The sequence below is a fragment of the Rasamsonia byssochlamydoides genome (genome assembly GCF_041956645.1).
Source record: "Rasamsonia byssochlamydoides strain NRRL 3658 unplaced genomic scaffold VTN77scaffold_2, whole genome shotgun sequence".
Taxonomy (NCBI): Eukaryota; Fungi; Ascomycota; class Eurotiomycetes; order Eurotiales; family Trichocomaceae; genus Rasamsonia; species Rasamsonia byssochlamydoides.
In genome coordinates, this window is record NW_027192385.1 from 267,323 (window position 1) to 283,833 (window position 16,511).

The window sequence follows — 16,511 nt, forward strand, 5'->3', positions numbered from 1 at the left end:
GAGCAGCACATGCTCGTGCAGTGACGAGGGAAAATGATGCTTTTGTGGCTCAATCATGGTGACGTAGACTCAATTAGGATCCATTCTTCAACGGTTGTTACTAGGATGAGGGTGGTCTGCACTCTAGAAGCTGTAGTTTTGTCCCCATACGGGCTAGGCTATCAGCATCCCACGGGCGGTCATCCATGAGACGGGGAAGAAGCTGCAGCGAGTAGTGACCCTGTCCTGACGCATCAGTGGTCGGTTTGACGTGTTTTGACGTACGAGTCGTTTATTACTGAGACGAAGCGGAGCAAACCTTCAACTGCCAATGCCCATTTGATGATCCCAGGAACTCGTTGTCGCTGATTCGCAAGACCGGGCATTATTGTAAACCCTAGCACAAGAACTGAGCAACCCGACTGAAGTTAATTCGCGTCGAGACTCATTGCCACCAGCGGAGGTAGAGTGCGGAGGCAGTGACGCAAAGGAATTGAGCTTGAGAAGCCATGGAAACTGCCGTTCAGGTCCGGGCTTGTAGCCAGTCATGTTGTGTGCACGAGTTGAATGTTGAGCCAGTTTTCATGGGGGTCTCATTGACTTCCCGGACAATCCGATCGAAGGCCATCTTCTCTGAAAAATCTCTCGTTAAATACTGAGCAGGCGGATGAGATCAGACAATGGAGACGGCACATGTCGTCGTGGACGCGTCGCAAGTGCGGAGAGGCCATGTCGCCTGCCAAGAAGTTGCCTGTCAACAACAGTGATACGACTATTGCATTGAAATCGAGATCTTGGATAGAATATACCACTTATTTGGGTCGTGTGTGATTGTCAGTTAACCATGGAAGAGTAAACTCAATTGCAGCTGGCCATTGTTGTTGATGGTGTTGGTTGAAGCTTGGTTGGAAGACCAGGCGGGGCAATGGCGGTCGAGCCCTGCCAAGGAAATATACATTTACCTGAGTCTTCATATTATTGTTTTTGACTGCTCAATTACTGTAGTTCTCAACAGTATTGCCCAGGATATTCGCTTACACATTGCTTATCACTGTGCTGTATCCCATAAGACCAAATTATAACTATGAACAGGACCTGCGAAGGCCCTTGCAGTGATATCTCGAACAGCGAAGTTGTCCTTATCCAATCATTTGTAGTTCTATCATCTCTAAACCATAAACTCTTAATGAAATTATCGACAGGAGATTTTGTTTCCATTGTTGCAGCGGCCATTGAATCTTGTCAAAAGGAACGTTACGCTCCTCTAGAAGAAATCCGGTGATATGGAAAACCTCGACGGAATATTGACCACAATATCCACCAACAACCCCGATCCTGTCGCGGCTCATACAACGTTTCGCCAGTCAGGAAAGAACGCTCCATAGCGACTTCCCTCTAAGGATCATGTTGATCGTTTCATTTCGTTAGGCATCGATCCGCTCCGACATGGCAGCCCAGTTCCTGATCTCTAAACGAGAGGCGTGGAAATTATGACTTAGACAACAAGGAGATTCCCTCAGACAATGGTTTTGCAAGCTATTTATCTCGAGGTAGGCAACCCTGGATTTAGCAGTGCTCATGAGAGAGGCTTCACTGACCGCGCTACTCCATCTAGCTCGCTGCTGCGGCAGCTGTGCTTTCTATCTTTGCAGTTTTCGTCTACAGGATTGTCGCACCACGGGTCCGCGCCCGTATACTTCCTGAACGGTGGCATCCATTTCGCAATGGCCTCGCATGGATTCTTTTCAAGGAAAGGGTGAAGTTCTCAGAGGATGTCGTGTTGGACCATGAGCGAGGGTTCGCCATTATCAGCTCCGATCCTGGACGAGTCTTCTGGAACACTATAGTGGTAGGCCTGTTGTTATTCTCTCCGTATACGTTCATATTGTTCACAAGACTGGTAGGGTCCGCTGAAGGATCCAAACCCCAAGGGACATCTTCTGCTGTATGACTATGCGTCCACAGGCAGCGTCCGGCCACTGGAGCTGGTAGGGTTTCCCTCGACTGCGGATTTTCATCCTTTGGGAATCAACTTTTTCCGTACCCCTGGAGACCCTCGGACGAGGCTCTTTGTCGTCAATCACGGCCGCAACGGCGGCACGGTGGAGGTGATGGACGTTGAGTACGAACCAGCACGAGCAATCTATGTCACTTCGATTTCGGATGGCGATCACAGTATCTTTTCTCCCAATGCCGTCGCCCCGGTCTCGTATACTTCCTTCTACGTCACGAACGACCACTACCTGATCAAGAGGCGGCATCCGATCCTTGCTTTCACCGAAACCGCCCTGGCGCTTCCCCTTGGCTGGGTCACCTTCGTAGACTTTGCAGCTCGAGAGACACCAGTGTGTACGGTTGCTGCTGGAGGAATCCCCTATGCGAATGGCATCATCATCACCCCAACGGGGAAAGAGGTGCTGGTCGCATCCACCAGTACAGATTGTGTTCGCATCTACGAGCGCGACCCAGAGACCAATATCCTGTCGAGCAAGTACGACAAAGTTCGGTTGAATTTCCACCCAGACAATCTCAGCTTTGATTGCTCGCTGAGCTTGGATGATCCGACAGTCTTCGATGACAATGGCAAGTTCCTCCGCGGAGTGGTCGTAGCCGGTTGCCCAAACGCTGGGAGGTTGTTTTGCATGAACAGGAACCCTAAGGGCTGCAAAGCACCGTCCATGGTGGCAGAGCTCCGTCGGGGAAATGCGAGAGACCCGGCTCCATACCCTGCAGTCATGTTCTCTCTGCGCAACAAATACTGTGCGCGGACACTGTACCAAAGTAAATTCCCAAACGTTTTCTTTTTGACCGTCGATCCAAGACAGACTTTTCTTACTGACGATGTTTTTTTTTTTTGATAGGCAATGGCAAACACTATCCCAGCAGTACGACGGGCGACATGGACTCCAAGCGAGGGCGTCTTATTGTTAGTGGGCTGTACGCTGAGGGAATTCTTGACATTACCTGGGATCCGAAAAAGAACCCTGAATAGCTACATAACTGCCGGATAGGCCTCGTCATCAGCGTATCATTAGATCCTATCCTTACTTACCTATGACTCCCTTTGAGACCGCAGCCTTTGTTCCTGTAAATGATTAATGGAATGAGAATAGAAACGACATTGCCCAAGACAATTTTCCCTGTTTACAGCCCGTCGTCCATATCCATTCCGCTCGTCAACACACAACCAACACCATACTTGCACTGTGAGAAAATTGCTACCTAGAGTATCTCTCGTGTTCTAACAGTCACATCCACGAATCAATAGCTTCAGTCTGAGGAGAGTACTGCAGTGCCTTGCACTTTCACCTGAGGTTCTTGAATTGGGATAAATCTTGGCCCCTGCACGAGAACCCTCAATTATTATCTCCCCACAGACCCAAGTCCGAGTATCCTGCTCTTGCTCCTATTTCATTGGTGCCTTGACCATTACCATCATTGTCTGAATTCTGTCCATCGTGGCTGCTTCTATTACCTCTTCCTTCTTCCTGGTCTTCGTCACGCGAGTCTCCGTGTGGGACGTCTGAATAAGGGAGCATTCGAGGGATGGAAGAGGACCCGCTGGAGCTGTTGATCCAGAGAGCACTTCCGTACTGGTTGCCTCCTCTTCTGGGGGCGTTGTAGGCTCTGTTTCCGTGTGATGGTCCGAGGTGTGTCAGGCCGACCTGTGTGGTTTCAATGTGAGGGTATATATCGTCAGTGAGAGATTCATGCATTTGGGTTCGTCCTTCAAAGCAAAGCTTCGATTTCAATCGAGAGGGAGCAAGCAAGCAAGCATGCAATGCAATGCAAATTATAAACGACGATTCGATTTGATTTTCGTTACGAACCTTGATCAACCACGCCAACACCCCTGCCACAAACACCATCCACGCCACACTTTGTTCGACCTCCCTCCAGGGCTGCAGACAGCTCTGTCGGTATCCCAATTGCACGACACACGCATCGTCGCCGTGAGTGGCGTCTTTGAACGGCCACGCCCGGTCATGGATGCTTCGCAGCCCGCAGCACCGCAACGCATCCTGAATGGCGCGGATGGCGTCGGCGTTCTTAGCCCGGAAGTACGACTGCCATGTCCGTTCGAGACGGCAGATATTGTCAGCATTACTGCTGATGTAGGTTGCAGTCACGCCAGCAATGACGGCCGGGGCGAGGGTGAAGAACTGGCCGACGATGAAGGTGATGATGGTGTCTGCCATGCCATTACTGGACTGGGCATCAGGTCTGTTGTTGTTGATATCGTCATCGTCGGTGCCATTATTATTGGCGGTGATTCTCTTCCGCGAACTGGCTCGACTTCTTCTAGCGAGGACAATGTTCGTCGTCAGGAGGGAGATGATCGTTAGCAGGGGCAGAAGAGTTCCGCTGGCACTGAGAGAGACGGGAAAGGGTAGGAAGAGGGAGACAGAGCGGGACCAGGCGATGCTATTACGTTGTAGACAGTAAGTGTCTAAAGTCAGTCATGCTTGTATAGTTGTATTCCAGCCATCGATTCCTCTTCGAGTTGATCATTTTCATGATGTCAATATCATGAAATAAGAGAAAGGAAAGAAAACTCACGCGCCCAGGATTACAGAGACGCAAGTAGACTATTTTCCGTCCTGTCAGTCAGGTCAAGAATGGCCAATGTCATAGATAGGTATCTGAGTAGATAGTCTTGATTTCACGAACCAGAAACAACAGCACAATGACGATCGTGGTGGAAAAGTATCTCGTCGATGCCATGGCTAGAATTGATCTTCTTTCTCTGGAAAGAAAGAAAGTATCTTCGTTCTTGGACGAGTGTTTGGGATTCTATTCGAATGAGCTCCGACAAGAAAGTAAATCAGGTAAGGTATTTGGGATGATAAATCCGTCCAGAAAGATGATTGTGCCCTATCTTCGAGATAAATAGGAAGAAAAAGAAAGGCAAGATTGCTGACCTGATCCGTCTATTAGGTACTTATCGATGGCAGGTGGGGCAGAGAGCATGGATGTTGGGAGGATTGCAATCCAGCCTGGTTGGTCGCGGGAGACAAGACACGTCAAACGAAGCAAGAAGAAGTTCATGTGGGCAGCTTTTGAGGCTGCCTCCTACAGTGGGAATAAAGTGACCTAGGTAGGTATCTCACCCATGAAGTGAAGCCAGCTGGAGGTTATCCGAGATGAGACGAGACGAAAAAAAAAAAGGGATCGACCCCTTGACAGCACTTGGGCTTATAATCATCGTGCAGTGAGGTACTCAGATACGTTATAGATTATCACGATTCACATCTTTGTCGAAGCTGATATCCTCTTTAGTCTTGTCGAGCTAGGAGGTCTAGTTCTCAGTCCAAATAGACTGTCGTATTCGTCTCCGTCGATAGTTCAGATGTCACGTACGGAGATACGGTTATGAAATTGGAACGACGTGTCAAACATTATATTGCTAATGGTATTCGAAAGCTATTAGCATAGTATTGTTTTGGAAATAACCTGTCAATATCAGGCAAGTATGAAACGACAGATATCAAGCTCAAGCATATTGCTAATCAAAACGAAGGTAGATATCCATTACTGTACTCTCTCGATAGTCGTTCCGTTAACCAAATCAAAGCTCAAAACTAACTCATACGTAGCCTTCATGCATATCCTGAATTTCAACGTCAGTCCAACGTCTCATACACACGTACAATATACTGGTTGTTGTCAGTCGTCATCTCACGTCATCTCATTCAAGAAGAGTACACCGCAATCGCGCTCGCAAACGCCGCATCCAAAGCAGTTGTGCCAGACGCAATGGTGCTGGCATCCGACGAGGTGACCTTTGCCTGGAGGCTGGTGGACAGCGTGTCGGTCAGGTTCTGGAGGTTCTCGAGGTCTTGGAGGACGAGGCTGTCGACGCCAGCGGAGGTGAATTCGGCTTTCTATAGCAAACATTGTAAGTCAAATCCTTATCATCAAAGCAGTCGCCAACATGCGTGTGATTGTTAATAGCTTCACTGGTTCTAGTGTACATACCTTAGCAACAAGATCACTGATAGTCTTATTAATACTAGGCTCAAGGGCCGTGACAGCACTCGTCACGCTGGAACTGTCACTGGTACTGAACGCAGACGACGCATCCGTGTCGCTGATCGCCTGCTTGATGTCGTTTTCGACGGTGCTCTCATCACTGGCAATGGGCAGGGCATTGAGGATGTTTCCGTCGAAACCCTCGACGGCAGTGTCCAGGGTCGAGAGGTCATTGCTGAGAGTGCTCAAATCGGCCAGGACGGTGGCTGCGTCGCGCTTGGAGAAGGCTACAGGGCTGGCAGTAGCCAGGTTGAGGCTGAGGAACAGGACAGCGAGGGACTTGATGAACATTCTGACTAGTTAGGGTGAAAATCGTCTTCTCGATGATAGATTCAGTATGGATATCAGATCTGTACTCAGAAAAGGCCTGTCGACTGTCCAAATTGAAAGAATAGGGGTCTCACACCGGGAACATTGCTCCCTTTTATAGACCTTAATGTCATCATTTACTCAGTTCTTTACTCAATTCTTTGACAAATAAATATCCAAGAAGAGAAACAACTCCGAGGTGTGCGGTGGGCAGTTTCTAATTTCTGCGGACTGTGTCTGCTCCTGTCCAGCAGTAGTATACGTCTACAATGTGATTCTGGACTGCATACTCCATTAGGTACATGACACCATTATCCCTGTCGATGTCGATGTCGATGAAGAAGATGAAAGTTCTAGACTTGCCTTGCGTGAAAATCCGGGGAAATATAACTCATGACAATATCCACCCCCCGGTTCATGGTTACATTACCTACTCTCATTCAAGCATGAGACTAGTACCAGGTATTAATGCAGGTAAATTTAGTAGGCTAGGTAGCTGTTCCAGAACTCCAGTTGAGGAGAAAAAGGAGAAGAGGACAGGGCATATATGTAGACGTACCTCGGCACTGAATTCGATCAAGCTCGTGAAGCGGACAGACTCTCATACAAAACCCTGAAGACTTCGATTAAACTATTCGTTTCTTTTCTTTTTATCCAACTATTAGGTACCTAACCTATACAGGTTCGCATGGAGTAAATGGTAGTTAGTCAATGCGGGGAACCTTGTCAACATCTAGAGAAAAAAAAAACTAAGGAGTCCCGGTACTACATCTGGGCAGTACTCGGGATATCCTTGTAGAATAACAGTCAAGCCTAGGCTGTTCTGGCAAACACAGTAAAAACGAAAAACATGTGAAGATCACTTATGTCTTCTCCTGCCGATTGGATTAAGTACGCGAATAACTTTGTCTGCTCAGTCAGCCAGGTGGAATAGGCGCATTAATATTATTCAATTTAAGTTCAACCGATCGTCAACTTAATTTAAATACCTACTCCTCCAATATATACCTAATAATACCTCCTGCGGATGTGACGATGGCAACTTCGACACTTTCCATAACCCCTGCAAAACCGATACTTCCCCTTTTTGGCATGTTTCCGTGATGGATCTATTTTCGAACAATTATTGACTGCTGTTGGAAAGGAGGAAAAGGAATGGTCTAGAACTCTCCTTCCCAATGCTGTGCAGTCACAAGGAAAATACGGGCACCCCGCAGTTATCCACGATGGCCAGTTCTAATTTAGTACAATATATTGTAGTATGCTAAATTCATAAATGTGGAGAAGACTGGGTGAGGTACGAGCGGTACACCCCTCTCTCCCTATAACATATGTAACTGGACTACTTTGACTGACTGGTAACAAATTGGAATTTGGGTTATAGTTGTCTTGCTGATTTCAAATAATGTTGAGCGAATCCACGAGCTCTAACATGGGAAACCGAAAATGAATGGGAAGAGTACTGTTCATGCGACGCATACATCTACATCCCCTTGGGTTACTCTATTTTCCCGTCTTGCCAGTAGGAATGTTGAAGAACACCGCGGGCTTGCCGTCAGCAAATGGCCGATCCAATCGGTAGTATCCCTTGCGCTCAAACTGGATAATGTCACCCTCCTTCAGCTCCGCCACATTGCAGTCGGCAAAAGCGTCGTCCCGGAACTCAGTCTTGGGGTTGAGGAAGTCTTCCAGCTTGTCATCCTCTTGCAGAGAATCCTTGGTCAGGAGATAGTCAAAGTCCACCAGCTCGACGGGCACAATCTGCTGTCCCTCGGTAGAAAGCCATGTGATCTTCTTTTCGGTCTTCTTGACATCCCCTTCCAGGTGAAGCTCCAGCTCAAGCTCGGTGATGGTGTCACCAGAAGTGTGGATCTTCCGGACAAATGCATTGCCCCAGTTCATCAGGGTAATCTCCTCGTCCTGCTTGAAAGTCTTGGCATCTTCCTGCTCCAGGATGATCGAGTTGCTATACGCAACTGTCTTCACACCCACATCAGGATTCTTCGCATGTTTCGGTTTCTTCTCCGTGTAAGGGGTGTCAGGGGCGCCCTTGACAGTAGCTTTGACGACATCCTTCTTGAGGATAGCAGTATGACGAGGGGCAACAGGGTCAATATACTTTTTATTGGTGGCCCAAAAGAGTGTCCAGTCCAGGTTGATGATGTTTTTACTAGGGCCCTGTTTGAGGATGAACTCCCTCAGGGCGGGCACGGTCATACCGCGTCGTCGGATGCCACGAATTGTCGGGAAACGTGGGTCATCCCAGCCCCAGACAACTCCTTTTTCCACCAGCTTGGTCAGCTTCCTCTTAGACAAGAGCGTGCGGATAAAGTTCATGCGAGCAAAATCCCAAATCTGCACGTGGCGAAGCTTGAGAGCATCAAGCATCCACTGGTACTGGGGGTTCCGATCGCGGTATTCAATGGTTCTCAGCGCATGGGTAACTCCCTCAATGGAATCAACAATGGGACAGGCGAAATCATACGTCGGGTAGATCTTCCACGTGGTCCCGGTGCGGTGATGGGGCACAGGGTTGCAGCGATAGATGACCGGATCGCGAAGCGCCTTGTTGGGGTTATCCACGGAGATCTTGGCGCGGATGCACCACCTCATACCCTCCTCAGTTCCCTTTTTCATCTCTTCAAAGCGTGCCAGGTTCTCCTCGACAGTAGCGTCACGGCGCTTACTGGGGATTCCCTTCATTCTTTCCGCGCCCATGGTCTCTTTATCCGTGTCATCGGCATAGGCATTTCCGTCCTTAATCATCTGAATGCAGTACTCGTAAAGCTTGTCGAAGTAGTCACTCGTATAGCTCAGCTTGTCGGCCTTGATACCCATCAAGGCCAGGTCCTCAATGATGGCATCCTGGAATTCGACCTTCTCATTGGAAGGGTTGGTGTCGTCAAATCGGACCAAGAGGGTGCCCTTATACTTTTCATGAGCGAAATAATCATTCAGGAGAGCAGCTTTGGCGTGACCAATGTGCAAGTAACCCGAAGGCTCAGGAGGGAACCTAGTCACAACGCCCTGGTCGGTGTTCAGCAGAGCAATGTCATAGCTGGCGCCCTCCCTAGACTTAGCAGCCTTCTTCTCTCTGGCCGCGGCGTTCAGGGTCTCAACCACAGGAGCAGTCCATGGGCAGAGCTCCTCCAGGAAGTGGAACCAGCGAGTCAGGTTGATTAATGTCCCCTTCTTAATCGCAGCGACGGCCACACGGTTGCCTCGAATCGCACCCCAGATGGCAATGTCAGGAGTAGACAAGGCGTATCCGACCACGAACGAACGCAGAGTGAGATACGAATCCAGGCGCTGTAGATGGGGTTCAAGGGCCTTGAAATCGAGGGCGAAAAATTCGTGGACCTGAGAAAGCCACGACTCCTCCAGAGTCTCGTTCTTTCCTTTCAAGAAAGGAAAAGTCGCCCGGAGCTCCTTGATGGCGTTATCAGTTCCATAGACAGGGGTACCGCTAGCTCCGGTAAATTCCACTACAGAACTGCCATCAGCAAGGGTGGGCGCATTCTCGTAGCGGATCGCAATGACAGGGTCTGGCCGAGCCTCATTGACAGAGGTCGCAATCAGGCTGACGGGGAGTATAGTGGCGGGATTGGCGCCCGAAGCCAGGACGAGCTGGTAGTTTGTCATGGTGGTATGGATGCAAATTATTTTGTTGAAATGAATGAATGAATGACGACAAAAAGTTGAACCACCTAATTACTTGTTCAGCGGGGTGATTCAGTCGGTTGGGTACCCCACACTGACTCAAAAAAGAACAAGGCAAGATTACCTAACCAGGCTAACCTACTCCGTACTAACGTTGCACTCCGCCGCCGTCGCGTGAGTTGGTCGGCGCTACGTTATTCCGGCCAGCTCCGAAAAGGTTCGGAGAAAACATTCGCGAGTTCAAGCCGCTGTGTCGAGTACGACAGACTCCGTCATCCCCGTCGCCCGTCCTCATGGCGTCGTCCACTGCTTCTTTGCCCGCCGTGGCAAGGAGCATACTCCTGTCCGGCAGGTCGATCTTGCGCCAAAAATCCCCAATTGCCCCGTTCCTCTATCCGCTCCAGCAGCAGCAGGTCCGAGGAGCGAAGAACAATCCGCAGGCCAAGAACAAAAAGGACAAGGCCAAGAAGAAGGACACCCGTGCTCGAGAGTACAAGCAAATTGATCTGAAGGATGTTATGCAATTTTCGCTCTGCGATGCGATGAGGTTGGCAAATTTCGTGTTCACTGCACCTTCGCATTATTGGGCTAACACCCGTACTCAACCAGATACATCCGGGCGTACGAAGTGGGCCGCGACCGCCAAGTATCGAAATATGAGGTTCACATCCGATTAAAGACCAAGAAGGACGGCCCAGTCATTCGTAACATGGTCCGGTTCCCTCATGCCGTCCAGACCGAATCCAGAATCTGTGTCATCTGCCCCCCGGACTCCAAACATGCAAAGGAGGCCAAAGAAGCAGGCGCCGTGCTGGTTGGAGAGCAGGAAGTCTTTGACCAGGTAAAAAACGGCACCATTGACTTCGATCGGTGCATCTGCCACACCGACAGTTTTGATGCCATGAACAAGGCCGGCATGGGTCGATACCTGGGTCCTAAAGGCTTGATGCCCAGCGTGAAGATGGGTACCGTGGTCGACGATGTTGGAATCAAGGTCCAGATGCTGCGCGGAGGTACGGTCTACCGCGAGAGAGCAGGGGTGATCCGGATGCCCATTGGGCAGTTGGGATTCTCACCCGAACAACTGCGGGATAATCTGCGTACTGCCATTGAGCAGATCAAGAAGGATGCTGCCCAGCTTAGCGACCGCATCACAAAGGAGATATACGAGGTGGTAAGTCAAGATCATCTGACGGCCACGATCGCAACTAGTGAAGCTGACGATTGCTGCCAGGTGTTGAGTTCGACCAACGGACCTGGGATGAGTCTCAACGGGGATTTCAAATCGGAGAACTCACCCCCGTCAGAAGCTTTGACAGGACTGTAACATAGTTGTATCTTTCTCATGGGATGTGTTAGTTATATAGGTTCCTTCTATTTATGGCGTCTCATGGTATCAATTCGAAACAGTCCCCTTTTTCCGAACTCCGAACTCCGGCGCTATGCAATCCAATCCAGTAACAGAAAATAAGAAACAGATCGATCATCTCGCTACCTAGATCGTGAGGCGCTTGAGTGCAGCGATTGCGCTAGACTCGGCACCCAATAGATCATAGAGCCGTAGCACCTTCAGTGTCCGTTCATCTCGTCTCTCTCCGGCCCTTTTGGCTTGTTCAAGGGCCGTGTTGAGATCGAGCAGTAGAGTCGACTTGATCTTTTCGAGGCGCGGCTGCTGGCTGACCAGGAATGGATGCTTATTACCTATTCGATCGGCGGCAGCGGTGATGTAAACGTATTTTTGGATGTGATGTTCCAGCTTTTTCAGGGATATGACCGCCACCCCGTTGGAGCCATCCATGAAATCCTCGTCACTGTCATCGCTCCCACTCTCGAACGTGTCGAGCTCTGGGTCGGCGTCTTCGGATGACTGTCCGTTTTGCTTTGCGGAGTCACCAATCATCAGTCGTTCCTCCAGCTCTTCTATTCGTTCTGCGACGTCCAGGAGAGCCTTTGCGATATTCGCCTGCGTCCGGTATCTTTTCTTCTCCTGCAGTAGACTTTCCACATCCTTACGTCGTGCTTCTACTTTTGCCTGAATGGCTGCGACGTCCCTCTGAAAACCCAACAGACCAACTCTGACCTCTTCCACTTTCTCTTCCCCTCCTTTCAGAGCACCTCCCAGAGACAGGAAGTCCTGGTAGTTCTCATTGACCAGATCCAGCAGCTCCTTGTTGAGACTCTGGCTCAGCTCGCGCAGCTCCAGTCGCAAGTCCTCGAGGGTCTGATGGCGGTTGGTCAGCGACGCCAGAAAGCTGGCCGGATCGAAATCGGGGGCAAGGAACGACGACCGGGACAACGGCTTGGGGAAAGGGAGGCCGGAGGTGTCTTCGTCGAAATCAGAGCCCGACTCGTCGGAATCGCCAAACTGCGAGACAGTCAGTCCATGAACCAGTTAGAGTGGGAAAGACAATTCGCGTACATAATTTCTGCTCATTTTCAAGGCTGCCTTATCATTTCTTTCTTTTCTTTATTTGTTTTGTATCACGTATTGTGAGTCTCAGCGTCCTGCGCTTGTAAACAAGCTGTCCAACAGCTGCAGCTTACTGTACTGTGGTCTGTCGGAAATTGAAAGGCGGTTGGTTGGTCTGCTAACAGACTCCGTCTCCGCCTTCGCCTTCCCCTCCATCTGCTCGAACAAACGACTTCTCCGAGTCTCTCTCTGCCCACCGCTAAGCGCTTGCCAACTCACTCCCTGCTGCATCTCGGCTTGCCGTTCTGTGTCTTGCGCAACTGATCCTGTTTCGCCCCTTGTCCTGGCGCCATAGGGAATGCAGCTCGTTGCAGCTCAGCCATGCAGTCCTTCTCGTGAACCAATCTAGCGTGGACCCCCGCTGTCCGCTTCGGGTCACTGGCGTGTCTGCCACCTTCGTAGGTGGATGACCGACGGATTCTTGAATTTGCCTACTGGCGGTCGTTTCTTCCTGGTGCTACTGCAGTCGCGCTTCCTCGCGTGTGGTCTGAACTCCACTGCATTACCCGAAAGTCCTTTCAAACGGTTTGGCGTGGGTTGATTCGACTGCGCGACACTGCACGCATATTGCTGCATCTCAGGACGTGGACAAGATGGATGCCAGATCTGACCCGACGCCGACCCACCCTGATGGATCTCGATTATCTTCATCCCTTCCCCACCAGAACTGGTTTCAGGCATCATCTTACTCCCAACCCGCTGGGCCTCCTGCGACGATTATCTCACCCCAGGTGAGATTCCGTCACGGAGAATCTGGTGTGGATGAGTCGATCCTGGCACGTCGAACCACCGCCTTCCGCCAGCTGAATGGCAATTCTAAGCCTCTGTCACGAAGACACCGTGAGACCAAGTCCATTGTCGGCCGACCATCGACTTTGGCCTCTCAGCCAGTGCTTGTCCGGTCATATCCCGATGAAGCTGATGAGCCACAATCGTCCACGATGCCTTCCGGTTCAACGACGCAGCAGCGCGTGCCAGAATTGCCGTTAGTCCAGGACTTCAGCATTGAGGGGATTCTGTGTGCAATTGAGCCTGACATCAGGAGCACCCTGGACATAATTGCGGAAATCTGTGGAAGAAGCAAGCTGAGTCTTGCCAACGAGTATGGGAGCCATATTGCACCCTTTGGCGAGATTCGAGCACCTCCGGGGGGTCTACTGACGGTGGAAGAGGCGAGTGCCAGCAGTGAGAGACTGGCTGATGACAATGTTGTCATTGTGGATGACGACAACAGCCTCTTGGATGGACGGGATTATTATGCCTCGTCAACGTACGGCTTGCTGGAGAATCTCAGGCAGACCGCTTATGCCACTGGCTATCAACGCGGTCCGCAGTATCCTCACGAGGATGGTTCTTCCCTGCAACCGCAGCCCGATACTTCGAGGTCTTCCACTATGATGCACCCAACTGACAATGATCCCGACCCTCGATCTCCGCTCGTGACCAAGGAGTTCACTACAAAGCCAAAACCTGGCAGCCGGGCATTGCTGGGAAAGACGCTCCACTCAGGTGCCAAAGGCGACGCAGCCAACATTGTAACTCCGGCAATGCTGTCTGAGATCCATGTGGATGCTCGCGCAAATCGTTCTTCATGGCCGTCTGTTCCTCCAGGCACTCCTCGTGGTTCTCCCAGGCTCGCAGCCTCTAAATTCCCTGGCAGCAGGAATGGCAGTGTCCCTGTTCAGCCTTCTCTGATGGCCGATGTGCAGGGCTGGCTCACTTGGCTCAAAGCAATCGTGCAACGAGAAAAGCCGGAGCGGGCTTACATTCCGCAACACTCTGCGGAGACCACGCTCCGCGCGGTGCTCGAGCGACACACTGCCAATGTGCTTCATACGCACGACCGAGCTGTTGCGGTTACTACAGGATGAGCACTCAGATACAGCGTATCTACTGCCTAGTGTTTCTTTTCTTTTCTCTTCTGTTTTTTCTTCTCTTTTCTTGCCCTTTTTCTCTCTCTCTCTCTCTCTTTTTTTTTTTGTTTTTCATTTTGCGCTCTTTTCTCTTTTAATATTGCTCTCATTTGGCATTGAATTTTTCCTCGATACCGGCGCAAGTTTCCGCGATCTGATGATATTTATATATATGCATGACGATATTTGTTCCAGAGGTTAACTGAACTGAACGTCCGAAGCTCTTGGATACCTGATGTCGCTCACGATAACGATTTCTGACGTTGATGATTGATGAAACTTTGACGACTATACGCCTTTCTCCCTTGCCTGTCATGGTGGACACGATGATTGCATATAACTGTCACGCTTCTTCTTATGGACACGGTTCGAATGGTCATCATACTCACGAAGATATGAATCATGACTCATGTTGTTGATTTTGATCTATGTAACTAGTAACTACTTCAGCCAGCTATCCAATGCACTGGTATCATGCGAAGTCGAAAGTAACAACAAGGCGATTAATATTTCAGCCAATGTAATATTTTTGAGAACCAGGATTGACGCCGTCCATGCATGCATGTCAAAAAAGAAAGATGAGACTAGAAATGAACATAAAAAATATAAACAATCAGATTCACAATAATGGCGACGCAACCATCGGACGCGGCACCAGCACGTCCTCTCAAATCAGAGACGGAGCAAAAGATGTAAGGCCCAACATATGCGAAGTATTGTGGGATAGACAGGTTATGAGGTTTGGTTGCCCTCAATCTTCTCTAACAATGTCTTGGCGAAGCCCTCAAAGATGGGAAAGGACCGGCAATCCCGGTATTTCTCAACCAGAAGCCGGTTATCCTCGACGGGCTGCTGCTGCTGTTGCTGCTGTTCCTGTCCGCCAGCTTCTTGCATCTCCTCCTCATCCAAACTGTCGGTATCGCCCTCAATGCCTTTGCTCTCTACCATCTCACCAAACTTGACATCGATCGGCACGCTGCCTAGAAAGGGGACTCCCATCTCTGTGGCCATGACCTGCCCTCCGCCGCGCGAGAACACATTGCTGACTTCCCCACAGCACGGGCAGGCATACCCGGACATGTTCTCGATCACGCCCAGCACCGGGATGCGGGTTTTGGCGCAGAAATTGATTTCTTTCCGCACGTCCGAGGTCGAGATCGCCTGGGGCGTGGTCACTAGTATCGCGCCGGCCAGGCGAGGCAGATGTTGCCCCGCAGGAGCTGTCGTCGACGTCGTTGATAGGGTCAAGAGCTGTTCCGCCAGTGCAATGTGTTCGTCGCTCGTGCCGGGGGGAGTGTCGACGAGCAGGTAATCCGTCTCGCCCCAGTAGACATCCGTCAGGAACTGCCGCACCATGGCCGTCTTCTTGGGACCACGCCAGATGACTGCATCTCCGCGATCGCGCAGGAGAAAACCCAGCGACATGCACCGGAGCGAAGCGCGCGGCGTTGTATTATTACCCGTCTCCTGCTCCGCACCATGTACCTCGACCGGAACCCACCCCCGAGTCGACTGGGTGATCTTCGCATTCTCCTGCCCGACAAGACGCGGGATCGAAGGACCTGTGAGGTCGACGTCGAGGATACCCACGGACTTGCCCTGTAGCGACAGCGTGAGCGCGAGTTGGAGGGTGACGGAGGACTTGCCGACCCCGCCTTTGCCGGAGAGGACCTGTTGATTAATTTTAGTTCAGTCAATTGCTCATATTTTCATATGATTTCGATGGCGATGCTAAATTCCGGGCCAGAGGAGAAAAATATCGCATTCGCGCAGGACAGGCAATCCAACAAGAAAGAAAATGCTGGATTCGCTTCCTTCCCCTGCTGTTATCGATAAGATGATCGCGGGGCAAAACCGGATTTTCCCAGAAAGAGAAGAAGAACGAGCCAAACTCAAACTCACCAAGACAATATTCTTGACCCCTTCCAAAGGCATCTTTTAAATCCCTCTTTCTTACTTTTTACTGCCTGTGCAATAATACCATGAATGCAGGAGGAGATTGGATTGATTTATCATCAAATTGGAGGAAAGATCGGCGCGGCGCAGGCTGTCGGACATATTTTTCTTGGCGGGATTTAATGCTGTAAGCTTTTCTTTCTGCGTCATCGGCGATTGGTTTGATTATCAATCAAGCAAGCGAACACGGC

The 16,511-nt window shown here is 50.3% G+C and overlaps 8 protein-coding genes across 8 annotated transcripts; 3 read left to right on the plus strand and 5 right to left on the minus strand.

The window, feature by feature from the left end:
* Positions 1–1,502: 1,502 nt before the first annotated feature.
* Positions 1,503–2,971, plus strand: VTN77DRAFT_2653 (uncharacterized protein; the record flags this gene model as incomplete). Its single annotated transcript, XM_069418516.1, has 4 exons — positions 1,503–1,529; positions 1,595–1,828; positions 1,884–2,760; positions 2,841–2,971. The coding sequence occupies 4 exons, from the start codon at positions 1,503–1,505 to the stop codon at positions 2,969–2,971; spliced, it is 1,269 nt and encodes a 422-aa protein (XP_069282134.1).
* A 414-nt stretch (positions 2,972–3,385) lies between these two features.
* VTN77DRAFT_2654 (uncharacterized protein) lies at positions 3,386–4,704 on the minus strand (the record flags this gene model as incomplete). Its single annotated transcript, XM_069418517.1, has 6 exons — positions 3,386–3,400; positions 3,574–3,644; positions 3,810–3,832; positions 4,396–4,404; positions 4,540–4,568; positions 4,651–4,704. 6 exons carry the CDS (start codon positions 4,702–4,704, stop codon positions 3,386–3,388), a joined length of 201 nt encoding a protein of 66 aa, XP_069282135.1.
* Positions 4,705–5,672: 968 nt separating this feature from the next.
* Positions 5,673–6,303, minus strand: VTN77DRAFT_2655 (uncharacterized protein; the record flags this gene model as incomplete). Its single annotated transcript, XM_069418518.1, has 2 exons — positions 5,673–5,864; positions 5,959–6,303. The coding sequence occupies 2 exons, from the start codon at positions 6,301–6,303 to the stop codon at positions 5,673–5,675; spliced, it is 537 nt and encodes a 178-aa protein (XP_069282136.1).
* A 1,521-nt stretch (positions 6,304–7,824) lies between these two features.
* VTN77DRAFT_2656 (uncharacterized protein) lies at positions 7,825–9,963 on the minus strand (the record flags this gene model as incomplete). The annotated part of the gene is made up of 1 exon (XM_069418519.1): positions 7,825–9,963. The coding sequence occupies one exon, from the start codon at positions 9,961–9,963 to the stop codon at positions 7,825–7,827; it is 2,139 nt and encodes a 712-aa protein (XP_069282137.1).
* Positions 9,964–10,274: 311 nt separating this feature from the next.
* Positions 10,275–11,308, plus strand: VTN77DRAFT_2657 (mitochondrial 54S ribosomal protein uL1m; the record flags this gene model as incomplete). The annotated part of the gene is made up of 3 exons (XM_069418520.1): positions 10,275–10,528; positions 10,591–11,155; positions 11,216–11,308. 3 exons carry the CDS (start codon positions 10,275–10,277, stop codon positions 11,306–11,308), a joined length of 912 nt encoding a protein of 303 aa, XP_069282138.1.
* A 168-nt stretch (positions 11,309–11,476) lies between these two features.
* On the minus strand, positions 11,477–12,415 carry VTN77DRAFT_2658 (uncharacterized protein; the record flags this gene model as incomplete). Its single annotated transcript, XM_069418521.1, has 2 exons — positions 11,477–12,346; positions 12,401–12,415. The coding sequence occupies 2 exons, from the start codon at positions 12,413–12,415 to the stop codon at positions 11,477–11,479; spliced, it is 885 nt and encodes a 294-aa protein (XP_069282139.1).
* A 629-nt stretch (positions 12,416–13,044) lies between these two features.
* VTN77DRAFT_2659 (uncharacterized protein) lies at positions 13,045–14,322 on the plus strand (the record flags this gene model as incomplete). The annotated part of the gene is made up of 1 exon (XM_069418522.1): positions 13,045–14,322. One exon carries the CDS (start codon positions 13,045–13,047, stop codon positions 14,320–14,322), a length of 1,278 nt encoding a protein of 425 aa, XP_069282140.1.
* A 774-nt stretch (positions 14,323–15,096) lies between these two features.
* Positions 15,097–16,299, minus strand: VTN77DRAFT_2660 (uncharacterized protein; the record flags this gene model as incomplete). Its single annotated transcript, XM_069418524.1, has 2 exons — positions 15,097–16,035; positions 16,267–16,299. The coding sequence occupies 2 exons, from the start codon at positions 16,297–16,299 to the stop codon at positions 15,097–15,099; spliced, it is 972 nt and encodes a 323-aa protein (XP_069282141.1).
* Positions 16,300–16,511: the final 212 nt, after the last annotated feature.